This window comes from Etheostoma spectabile, chromosome 13 (assembly GCF_008692095.1).
Source record: "Etheostoma spectabile isolate EspeVRDwgs_2016 chromosome 13, UIUC_Espe_1.0, whole genome shotgun sequence".
Taxonomy (NCBI): Eukaryota; Metazoa; Chordata; class Actinopteri; order Perciformes; family Percidae; genus Etheostoma; species Etheostoma spectabile.
Window position 1 is genome coordinate 29,673,662 of NC_045745.1, and position 12,460 is coordinate 29,686,121.

The window sequence follows — 12,460 nt, forward strand, 5'->3', positions numbered from 1 at the left end:
TTAATTTGTCTGCAAACAGAGACTTCTAAGGCTGCCTTTATGCACACAGGTATTTGCTCTTTGAGTAAGCACGTCTGAATGTCCTCACCTTGGCATTCTTCCACCAGTATTTATTCTTCAGTTTTGCAGCGCTGGTCTCAAACTGAGAGGCTCCAGCCTGCAGGGCGTCAGCCCTATCGTCCAGTTCTGACAGCTTCTGATCACGCTCCAGGACCTTATCCACGTTTACACGCATGATATCCACCACCTGCGGAAAGAGACGCAAGGCAAAGTAATGGAATCAGCTATCAAGACACAACAACTCTGTGTGAGGGACCGACAGGATGGAGCTGGACCTGGATTATGATTAAATGTTGTTTAAGTCTTACCTCAAATCATGTCTTTACGATTGAAATTTGATTGTATGTGTGCAAGCTGAGAATATTATGTTACCAGTTACTGGCCAATGAGTGACGCTGAAACAGTAAATGTCTCCATCTGAGCCTGACGACACGACTTAGTTTGCAGAGACGTGTGCTCTCACCTCATCCACTTGTGCCTGTGTCTGCTGCAGACGACGGTTGCTGGTGAGGTTGGGGGGCTGATTCCCTCCTTCTGCAGGGGCTCCGGCTGGGGCAGACCTAATGACGGAAAAAATACAAATATTTCTCATACAAAATACACATACACATACATTTACAAAATTTAAAAAAGAAAAAAAGACAATAGTTTGGCTTGAAAAATAAATAATTGAAGAAATGAGAAACTAATAAGACTGCTATCAGTTATTAAAGTTAATACATTTTCATATTTAACCAGATTTTAAATGTCTTCTAATTGATTACAGAAAAGTACATTTACATTGTTGCAATGCTTAATTATATGTCTAACTCTGCCTGCCTGGTAAAAGTTTAGCGTAAACTGATGAAATACAGATTAACTATTTCATATACACTCATGTCCTAGATGTGTACCTTGTCCCACTACTGCTCTATGATATTTTATATCTGTAATCATACACATCTTAGGAAGGGGGTAAAGCAAAAAAGACAAATATTTATTGTGGCGTGCTCACAAATCCATAGGCTGTTGTGTTGTTGATCTATTTGTTTTGGTAGTATTGTCTGTAGTGTCTATATTGGGTATTGTCCTTTTATCTTCCTTGCCCAGGGACCACATATGCAAATTAGCTGTATAGCTAACTCTGGTACAGGGCCTAAACCGTGCATGGTCCCTGATAAACTACTAAAATAATAATAATAATAAAATATATTGGGGGGACCATTTGCTGTTTTTACACAGTAGATTTGCTCACAGATTGTAAGGTGAATTAAACAGATAATGGCAATGTCACAGAGACACTACTGGTACTTTGCTGTGTATAAAAAAGATGCAAGAGTGCAAACATTTATGTTGGGTATTTGGAATTGTACATCTTATCCAATGTTTAGGATTTGGAAGATTTACTGTGTTCCAAACATGAGCATTTTCAAATGTTAGTGCGGGAGAGTCCAGATGACTACCTTCTATTGCAAAGAGAATCAACTACTGAAGGTCTTACAAATGTCACATTGGTTTGTCATGTTGTGTATTACTAATTATTAGGGGTGCACAATTCAGAAAATGTTACGATCCAACTTGATATGGATTTTTAGGCTCTGTATTCGATTCAAAATCGATTTTCAATGCAAAAATCATCCTCACTTAAAAAACGATTCACAATGTGTAAATTTAGTTACTTTTCCCATGGGCTAGTATACACGGCATTACAAAATGAAAAAAAAAATATGAATTGATTTTTGAAATTCTGTTAATCAATTTTGAATCTGTAGAGCTTGGATCACGATACCAATGTGAATAGATTTTTTTGCACATCCCTACTAATTATGTTCCATTACACCCCTGTTGTTGATTGTGTGTATCCATCTTACATGATGGATAATGAAAAACCTGTATTGAGTGTTAGCTTTGGGGTACACAGCAAAAACTATATTCTGTGTATCTCATGCAGACAAATTATTAGTGATCCAAGACTTAAATCATAATCATAAAACTCAACAACATGTCCCAGCTGAGCCACTACCTACCTAAATAAAGACAATATCAAAAATGGTCAGATTCACCAAGTAGGCAATGTTCTCCTAATTCTAAAGGGTAAACCTTTTAAATGTCAAAAAGTAAAAAGCATACTAGAAATGCACTTTTAATGTGTTTTTGTCTGAAATGCTGTCTAATTTAAAAGATCAAACCCTGCATTTCATCATTGAGATGCAGAATGTGCAACATGCACAACAAGCACAGAGCAAGCACAAGAACAGTACGATTGATTAACCATAATTATAAAATAAATAAACAAATACATTTCAAATCATTTTAAATGAGATATGATTCTCTCAACCTATCACTATCAGTAAACCTCCAATAATAATATGTGCCCATATCAATTAAAAGTCTTAACATAGTACTGGAACATTAAATCTTAAACATTCTGCAACTCGATACAGCAGCAGCTACGTTAAATAACAAATGGAAAATGCTTTAAAGGCTTAAATTAGTTAAATATTTCATGCAGTGTAGAGTGGTACAGCATGCTTAATTTAACACGCTGTACTGCTGTCTATCAATCCAGAGAAATCAATATGAATAGACAGTGAAAATGTTTTTAAAATTAAGTTGACTAAGGCTGTAGTATCTCCTTGCAAAGTTACCTTACCTCATAAACTCTACCAGTGTGAGACAAAACTCTGTATAAAGGTCACCTTTACATGCTCACACATACTAATCCCCTAACAACAACAAATCCTTTGGGATAGTTGGTCTAATAGGGCTGGTGGTCTCTGTCAGCTGACAACTAGCCCAGGGCTATATGTGTGCTACATGTGAAAGTAAATTATTATTACTATGTGTCTCAAACAAAGATATGTGCATGTTGCATATTCTGCATCTCAATGATGTAATGGAAGGTTTGATACTATATATATATATATATATATATATATATATATATATATATACACTATTTTATTGCTTACAAGTTGAGAGTTGTTACCATTGTACTATTACAGGTTGTTTACTAGGGGTGTAACGGTCGATGTATCCATTCAAACTTCAACAATCCAATATTATCGATACAAAGTGAAAATGTTGAGATGCACCTTTATTTGGAAATTCACACTTTAATGTATTCTTTTCATTAAAAAGTGTAGTTTGTTTTTAATTGAAATGTCTGGAAGAGCTTAGTAATGAAATTGTCAAATCATATTTAGTTGCGTTTTGTAACAATATATAAATGTAACTTATTGTGTTAAATGGGCTTATATCTGGTCTTGTATCGGTCGCAGGCCCCTGACTATGTGACATCAGTAAATACTGAATCGTTGTCCAAAGAATCAATATAATATTGTATTGTGATAAAATGTGTGATTTGCACCCCAAAAGTTTAAAAATTAAGAGCTGTGTTGGATCTGTCTGTCTATGTAACTACTGTATGCTTCTTTTCACTTGCCAGCAACGAGTATCACCACAGAGGTGTAATGTGTGCAGCGGTTCACGCTACCATCACCACTGAACTGGCACCTCAACCAACTCAACCAGGATGAGTTGTTAGTGCAGTGACAAAATCCCCCCCCCCCCCCCCCCCCCCGCCTCTACATCCTGTTAATACAGCCAAATAGGCAAACTGTGAGCTGCACACACACAGGTGGGCTCACTACTTCTAATCTGTGCCACGTTTATAATCTTCATTTTTAATTAAAAATAACTGAGTTTGGTCTTTACATGCTTCATTGATGCAGTCAACAGATATTGGTGGTGAATGTAACCAGGTGAACGTATGGCACTTGTACAAAAAAAACCCACAAATGTCATCTTTTTTGACAAAAACTCTCTCTACCTGTTGAATTTGCATGTGGATGTAACTACATGCAGACAACACACACTTCCGTTTCACCCTAGTACTCCCAGAGCATAATAAGGAACAACATTAGGAATTCACTTTTAATCAAAAATTGAAAATACAAAAAGAAAGCCCAACATATTGGATTGGTTTCACATTTGTCTCTCTACAGTCAATATACAATATAACAATATAAATAAAGCCAAATATAGTCAACCCTCTTTCAAGACTGAGCTTATGAAAATAGTCTCGCCATGTGGTTTCCAAAGAGGGCGCCTGCGACATTGAGGGGTCTGCAAGGGGTTTCAGGGGTCCCTGATGAAATGAGGACTCATTGGAACACTTATCGTACACCCTATTTACCATAAGAGTTAATATATAGATAAATAAATAGAATATCATCATATCCTTTTGCATTCAATTTAATCTAACTACAAGGCTACTAAAAAAAAGTTTGGTCACTGTGATGCTGTCTGAATTTGAGCACTGGAGAGCGACATTTCAGCACTGGACAGCGCCACAGCAGCCTAGACAAGAGACCGTCTGATCCCAGCCTCACTATCCCATTCTGTCAGATGTCACTGAACTCGAACCTGACCCAGAGCACTCACTTCTTTCATTTCTGACCGTATATACACAGACACACCAGGCCTACATAAGGTCCTGTAAGACATCACGTTTCACGACAAGCACGACCGGCCTGTAAATACACTGGAAGCCTACCACACACATCGAGGGCGGGGAGGTTCCTCATGGGGAACGGATTTTAAACACTTGGATGAACAATTACAACCAAATGTTGGTGACAATGTAACTAATATAGCCCACAGAGGGAGTGTTAACAAATATGTCGCCACAATGCATTGACATGTTGTTGTGTTGGCACCATGTTTTAACTGCCTGCTATGCAAAAACTGACAGACGAGGTAGTCACGGCTACCGTCCCTTAGCCTACCCTTTATATATTTCTATCAGTCGAACACAGAAAGGGCAAATAAAACACAGAAAATGGACATTTAAAAGGGTTCATTTGCCCCTGAAGGCTCACACAGCCTGAAATATGGTGAGATATGTCATGTAGCTGTCCGCCCTCGCACGACAATCGACGACATTCAGTAGGAGGCTAGGCTATCCCCACCCCCCCGCTATGGGTTGCAAATATCACGTAAACTAGGCCTAAGCCTACTTCAGAGCTAATAATATCATCGTCTATAAGAAGGTCTGTAGAGTATTCGTCGAATAATGTCGACGCTTTCAATGTTCAACACGGTGTCCTTGCTGTTTCTTGAATTAGCTTAATCGTCACCTGTGGTTCAGCGACACAAAACGAAGGCCTGTACATGTTCATTAAGGACAAAAAAAGGCTTTATTTGATATGACGTTTTCTTCATGTGGTTTTAATTAGCCTGTGGGTAGTCGGACAGACTGTGTCCTTTTCAAATCAAACCAGTCCAAACTGGAAAAAAAATGCGTGCGTGCTCCGGGGAAAAGCAACAGACGACTAAATAAAAGAGACACAGAGCTCGTTTAACGTTACCGTGTAAACGGCAGAAATAAGGCAATATGATAATGTCTTTAAACCCCATAAACCCTCCGTCTGCTCCAAGGTTAGGCCGACGCGTTAGCCTCTACAGTTATGTTTGGGTCACACATATCAGAGAAATAATACAAAATAAATTCAAAAGCAGTAATCCATGTACCAATGGCATACTGACTAACGTGACTCCAGTGATATAACCTCAGTATTTGATGGAAAAGACACACACTAGTCTATATTCAGACACCGTTAATCTGATAGCATGCCAACATCAGTCGTGAGACCGAAATTGGAATTCATTATCTGGATTTTAAAAAGAAAAGCGCTTTAAACGATTTTGTACTCACATTTTCCTGGTAGTATTGGCTGGACAGCTGTGCTGAAATCCGGACTGGAAATGTTAGCGCGGTCTAAGTGGCTGGTAGATGGATGTGGATTGCCTTCTGCGCTCCTCTCTACCCTCTGGCACCCTTTGGTTTGGTTATTGTGGCGTTTCCCTGCCTATATAGCCTAGGAGGAGCACTGGCTGGTATATATCTGCCACTGAGATGTGTCCCCTCGCTACAAAACCTGCTTTCCTCTTCCTATGTACTCTACGGCGATGCGGCACCTGCAGGCTAATACTGGAGCCCGGCGCTGTCAGAGTCCGTAATGAAGGTGTAATAAACAGCCGCTTGGATTAGGTGGACAAAGATGGCTCGGTGACGTCAATCGCGGCGAGTTTCATGTTGAAATGGGTGACCGGATCTTCTGACACACCGTTTTATCACCCAGGTCGGCGCTGTTTTAATCTATATGTGTTGGTGTTGGGGCTGTACGTGGATTTCATTTACTTGCATTACATGTCATGGTCATGCTTGGGTTTAAAGCTTCAGTAAAGGAGCTTTATTTAATTGCAAGTCTGTATGTCAACAAAATGGCGTTCCTCGAAGGGGGTGTGGCGAGCTTCGCAGTAGGTGTCCGATTAAGTTTCATAGTGGGCTACATATGGAAAGGGATGTAATAGAGAGTGAACCTACCTCAAAGTAAATTACCAACCTTTTGTACTAATCTGAAATCAGTCGGCCTATGTTACTGTGAGTCTGTCAGATATAATTAATGTGAGGACAGGGTCTTTTAAGGTCATTTATGTCATTAAAATTGGCCCTTGGACCCCTTCCTGCTCCCTGAGGGAGGCTGTGGAGTTTCCCAGGCAAAGTAAAACAAACAAGCGGATTATTACAAAATAACCCAATGGATTTAGAGTTTGTTCTTCTAAATAGATGATTCATACTATATGATGACCCTTTATATATTTTTATATTCATATGTTTAGCCTTCTCTCTAAATATTTGTCTAAGCCAATAAGGAAATACAAACACATGTTAATTAATAGTTCTTAATTAAATTTCCATCAAACTAAATAGTTTTTTCGGTGCTGATAGTGGTGTTAAATCTTTAATCTTCAGTGACAACGCCAGAAAATTATGAGTAAAAGACAATAACGTTGTTAAGCTGTTGGCTATTTGGTTATTTAAAAAATCCAATATGCCAATATATTGGCCGATATATATTTTAAAACAAAATCCAGAAACCCGTTACAAAACATAAACAGATTTCCCTAACATTAGTCATTTGTAGTTATTTATGAGTTCTCACTAAAATAATATGATAATAGTTTGTTATTGTCACAACAGAACAGAGGAACATCAAAATATATTAAAGTTCTGATAAATGAAATGTATAAAAATACAAACTTAAGATATAAAACGTAAAGTCCTTTGAACAAATGCACATTAACAAAAAAGTGACCAGTGTTGCCAACAGTGACGTCATAGAGCGCCCTCTGGTGGACAAACTACGGAACAGCAACGCTCATAACATGGTTGACAGTCCGTTTTTAATTTTCAAATATTCATCTATCAGAATCATTTATTCATCATTATAAATGATTCTGATGAATGAATATCTAATATAAATCCTTTATGTGCCTTTTCATAAAGTCTTCATAAATCCCACTGCTTGTACAGATTTTTGAATGCATAAATACAGTCTCATAAAAATCGTTGCATTATAATCACACTGATGTTGAGCGAGATACTTCATATTGTTTATATTTGTTTTGTGCATTCAAGTGTTTACTGTTGTGCTGGTAAGTAACGCTGGAGCAATCTCTAATCAATCACTCAAAGGTCCCGTTACATATCCAACCTGCTAGGTCTCAGTTGACCTTACATGGCACATCGATTTTCTTTCTGCGCAGCTCGAGTCCCGTAGGCGCGAATAAATTACACAGGCTGAAGATCTCATGGGAGTTTGTCAATCTCACCACTGAACTCTTGCTTGACCAAATACGGGGCAGATGTTTTCTAGAATAGTTTCTACTTCCTCGTGTAGTGGCAAAAGAAAAGAAAATCAAATGTTTCTGTTCTTTTTTGCTTTAACATGCATAACAACAATATGTTTCCATAGGAGGCTGTTTGCTCATTCTTTTGATGATTAAGTAAGTTGAATACATTCCCTGATTTTTTTTTTTTAAAGCAGCACTGAGTCAAAGCAACTTCTAGAAGCAAAATGTTTATCCGTTCTCAGAAAAAGAAGCATTTAAAAGCATTTACCCTGGCTAAAGATTAAGTAACAAGAACTGTTTGAAATCAGACACGTGATCTTTTCATAACATATTTCTGACATGAGTTTCTCTCCAGCTCATTTTTGGCTGATACATAATAGCATCATCAACTGCTGTTTGCTTTGTCCACTTTCAACTTATTTAACCCTCCATTCCACGAGGGTCTATACAACCCATATAATTACATATCTTCACTGTAACTGAAACTATTACCTACACATGTTGTCAGTCATTTTGCCCCAGCGCTGGCAAATCGTCATCTGAACACTGCGTGTACAAGCTATATTGTGTGGTTCCATAAAATGGATGTACAGGTCTAGTCTTGTGTGTCATAGGATGATGTTAACTTGGTGGAGCCCACATGGTGGTGCTATAAGACAGCTTTGTTTTATTGCTAACATCCCAAAAAAAAAATAGATAGAGAGGTAGCTGGCTCATGGTTATGACCTCAGTGATATTTTGGAGACCATGCAGAATGTCACAATTTCTACAATTTAGACCAGGGGACTTCAACGTTTTTTTTTTTTAAGTCAAGGAGCCCTTAACTGAAAGAGACATGTAGCAGGGACCCCCTAATGCATATATTGTAAAATTATATATTAAACTGGACCTACAGTAATGTGTAGGGCAGCCTAAAGCCTTTATACATACATTTTTTTGCATAAATACTAAGCTATTAAAAAAGCCTAAAATTGTTGCCATGGTTTTATAAATCGTGTTGAACATGCATGTGGCACAGTGAATCCTTAGGATTAACTGGATCTCTGGATGGCCTTAGTGATTACCTTACTTGTAGGCAAGTAAGCAGTGGGGATTTAAAACAATAATTTAGAGCCCCCCCCCCCCCCCCCTTCCTTGACTCAGAGGACCCCCTAGGGTCCCGACCACCGTTTGAGATCCAGATTTGGAGTACATTCCCATTCATGCCTGTTGTGTAGTTTTTTGGTCCTCGTCCTCCGATCTGTTCGCAAACGCGACCCTGTTGGAGTATACTGCACGCCTTCCGAAGACCAGAGATTGCATGTACAGACCATGTTTCGGATATGAAAACTGAATCCGACATCTTTTATTTTCAGATCTTTGTTTTTTTTTTTTTTTTTTTTACACGGTTCTGTAAATCTCTAACTTTATGGTAATGCATTTCTAGTATCCTTTAACTTTTTTTTTTTATTATTTGGCAAATTTTGGATATGGACATTGTAGGCCATAATAATACTTGAATAGTTTTCCTCATCCTCTCTGTCTCAGTCTTGAACATATAGACAAAAATGAATTGCTATTAAAATTTGAGGATTTGGGAACAAATACACACTTGCACATCTGTTTGCAGCCACTCCAATGTTTCACACACACACACCACACCAGAAATGTATAATTGCTTCTATGTTCTTCATTACTCCATGTGCCTGTTCAGTTGTTGAATTTATTAGTATGTATCGTTTTAAAAATGAATTTTAAACAGCAAATTCATACAAATTAAATGGTTTCAGGTGCACTTACTGGTGTACTTGAAATGACCTGGAATGAACAGAACACACAATATTTTTCACATGATGTATTTTGATTTCGTTAAGTACACAATTCTGATAATGCAACGAGGAAACTGTGCAAAGAAGTTCTGGATAGAAGCTGTGAACAAATTCATTGTCATGTATAACCTGTTACTATTTCCCTCACGCTGTGGATGAGGGAAGAAGTGTAAAGTGTGGGAGCTCCAGCTCAGATACGCAAGTCTTTATCTATAATTGATCATAGACTTGCTTGAGGCATGACGTCTTTTGAAATCATGCCCACACAATCCTTCTACTCCATAGTCCAAGTCTAAAATATTTGAAAAAAAAATGGTATGGGAGTATGGATTATTCTGAATCACACAGACAGCAAACTGCGGTTTTATGTGGACCTATAGTCGCCTATGGAAATTTCCCGTTGACATAAAACTGCCATAGCTTTCCCTAAGGGCTCAGGAGAACAGGTTTCCACATGAAACACAGTCAATGCAGTTGCAACAGAGCTGGGAAATTCATTTTTTGTTAAAAAAGTGCCTTTACAGTACCCTATGAGGTATGCAATTTTGATGAGATGAGACAAGTGAAGATGTCAATGACTGACTGACAGGAGTGGTGTAGATAAAACACATTATGGTTGCACGGAGTTACACACACACACACTGTATGAACAATTTCATGGCACAATCTAATAAGAACAGAAAAACAGACAATGAATCCAAAAAAATAATACTTTGCGTGACACAATCCTGTTATTTAAAAAGGAAGGATTTCATTCACAGTTGTGGTCCTATTTTGCATTTGCTCACGTTCCAACAATCACAAAGGTGTGCGGCACCAGAACTATCCCTTAGCCCGTCAAAAGCCCAAAGCACCAATGTCTGAACAACCAAGCCAAACATCCCCGGTGAGGGTCTCAAAACCTTTCTATATATTGCTTATTTTTTTGGGGATGCATTTGTGCACAAATAAATCTCAGTGACAATTAACATTAACCACAAGTAAACCCATACACACCTGGGACGTCACTACCTTGTGATATATTGCACTGCTTATTATTTATATATTTTTTTTTTGACAAACAGAAATGTATTATACCGGTGCCAGACGTCTGTCAGTACACCCATGATACAGGCACCCACTGTGGGGTGGAGATGGCACGCTCCATGGCCTCCTCCACCACTTTCACGCTTTCATCCACGTCGTTGTTGACCAGAACCACATCAAAGAAGTGTCTATACGTGGTCAAAATGGCGTCCGACTCTTTCTGGATCATCTGCAGGCTTTCCGTCTAGAAGGCAAGACACAGAGGGTTAGCAGCTGCGGGCCGATTGAGTCTGGTGTTTCATAGTACTCGAGTGAACACAGGATGAAGATTTAGCACCTGGGCGGCTGTGTTGGTCGGAGCGATGAACACCACCAGAGGTGCAAAGTCAGCAGTCCGCAAGACTTTCAAGGTCTGCGTTCAAATGTTGAAGAAAAGAAAAGAAAAACGCGTTAGACTGATACAGCTAGTACAGGGGATTCAATTTACCAGGCCACCTTCACCTACAAGGGTTGCATCTATAGAACTATATTTCACACATTTTTAGGGGAATTTGAATGTTTTTGTTTTTCCTAATAGAGCAAGACAATACCTTTATGTCTCTACATGGAGTCGGCACTACACAGTTTATCAATGTACTGTAGGTGAATACACATTTTACTTTCCCAAAGACAGATAGTAGGTCTAACTTTAATTTAGGAATTTATATTGCTTTATGCATTGATTTCTAAATGAAAGAAATATGATTAAACACTTTCGATGTCCCACGTTAACCTACAGCCACAGCAGCGGAAAAAAGAGCTGTTCCAACACTCGGTTTGTGTAGATTAATCTTGTTAAAATGTTTCAAACTGCTCAGACACCTGTTAACTTTATGTTAAAATGGTAGTACAATTTACCTCAAACACAACCATTCCTTTCATATCACCCCCCCTCAAAACAGCCCGTGAATGCTAACCTGTGGTTCTACGTCCAGCAATGCAATTTTTTCTTGCTCGTGGATCTTCTGGATGGTCTCAATTTTGGTACCAAACATATTGCCCTGGAAGCTGCCGTACTCCAGAAGTTCATTTCCAGAGACGCACTTGGTCATGGCTTCATGAGAGATGAAATAATACTCGTGTCCATTCTCCTCCTCCTTACGTTGGGGTTTGGTGGTGTCTGCGCGGAAGGTGAAACGATTAGCCCAAGGAGATCTCAGCCAACTTGACTGTTCTATTGTGAGGACAAACTACTTACGTGGTGCAGGATAGGAAAACTTCTCAGGGTATTTGGTCAAGAGTGCATTTTTGATGTGACTCCTTCCTACGCCAGGTGCACCTAAACAGAGCAAATGTGTTTTATTTATTTGTATGGGCATTTCAATCAAACATTAACCTTAATGTTGAAATCTTTTTGTTTGCAGAGACGAACACCCAGAATAAAACTACCTGCAAATTGTTAAGAGGTTTTATTACAGTTCTGTACATTGGCAAGATTTGTAACATGCTTTGATAACGTGTATCAGTATAGATGTTCAGATATGTTTTATGATATCTTTAAGAATTTGATACCACTAATAAATAATGGAACTGAGCCTACCGATAAGCACCAGGGTTTTCCTTTTAAAAGCAGGTAGCTGAACGACCTCCTCATAAGAAATCACGTCCAGCTGATCAAAAACTGCAACAGAAGGGATTTTGGTTTAGACAAACCCACACTACAGTACAACTGAGAAAGAAAGAGAAAAGATATGTCCAGGAAACATGATTCCAGGGATCCACCCACTTGAGCTGTGTTTAGCCAGGTACTTGTCTTTGCACTTCTTTTTTTTCCCAAAAGGGCTGCAGGACTGACTGCCCTCTTTGGCCTTGCTTTTACTTGCCACCCTCCTGCAGCAGAAAAAAAA

At 38.7% G+C, this 12,460-nt stretch overlaps 2 protein-coding genes across 2 annotated transcripts in view; both read right to left on the minus strand.

Moving 5' to 3' along the window:
- vamp2 (vesicle-associated membrane protein 2) overlaps positions 1–6,115 on the minus strand; it is an 11,278-nt gene extending 5,163 nt beyond the window's left edge. Inside the window, exons 1-3 of the mRNA XM_032532693.1 lie at positions 5,759–6,115; positions 524–620; positions 89–247 (exon numbers count right to left, since the gene is read on the minus strand). Of these exons, the coding sequence (XP_032388584.1) occupies positions 89–247; positions 524–620; positions 5,759–5,760 (258 nt within the window). The 5' untranslated portion in view covers positions 5,761–6,115. The remainder of the gene's footprint in view (positions 1–88; positions 248–523; positions 621–5,758) is intronic.
- A 3,444-nt stretch (positions 6,116–9,559) lies between these two features.
- The window catches only part of mpp1 (MAGUK p55 scaffold protein 1), a 10,987-nt gene continuing 8,086 nt past the window's right edge, over positions 9,560–12,460 (minus strand). The window contains exons 7-12 of the mRNA XM_032532715.1: positions 12,340–12,443; positions 12,154–12,234; positions 11,812–11,892; positions 11,531–11,733; positions 10,912–10,986; positions 9,560–10,818 (exon numbers count right to left, since the gene is read on the minus strand). Coding sequence (XP_032388606.1) covers positions 10,642–10,818; positions 10,912–10,986; positions 11,531–11,733; positions 11,812–11,892; positions 12,154–12,234; positions 12,340–12,443 — 721 coding nt within the window. The 3' untranslated portion in view covers positions 9,560–10,641. The remainder of the gene's footprint in view (positions 10,819–10,911; positions 10,987–11,530; positions 11,734–11,811; positions 11,893–12,153; positions 12,235–12,339; positions 12,444–12,460) is intronic.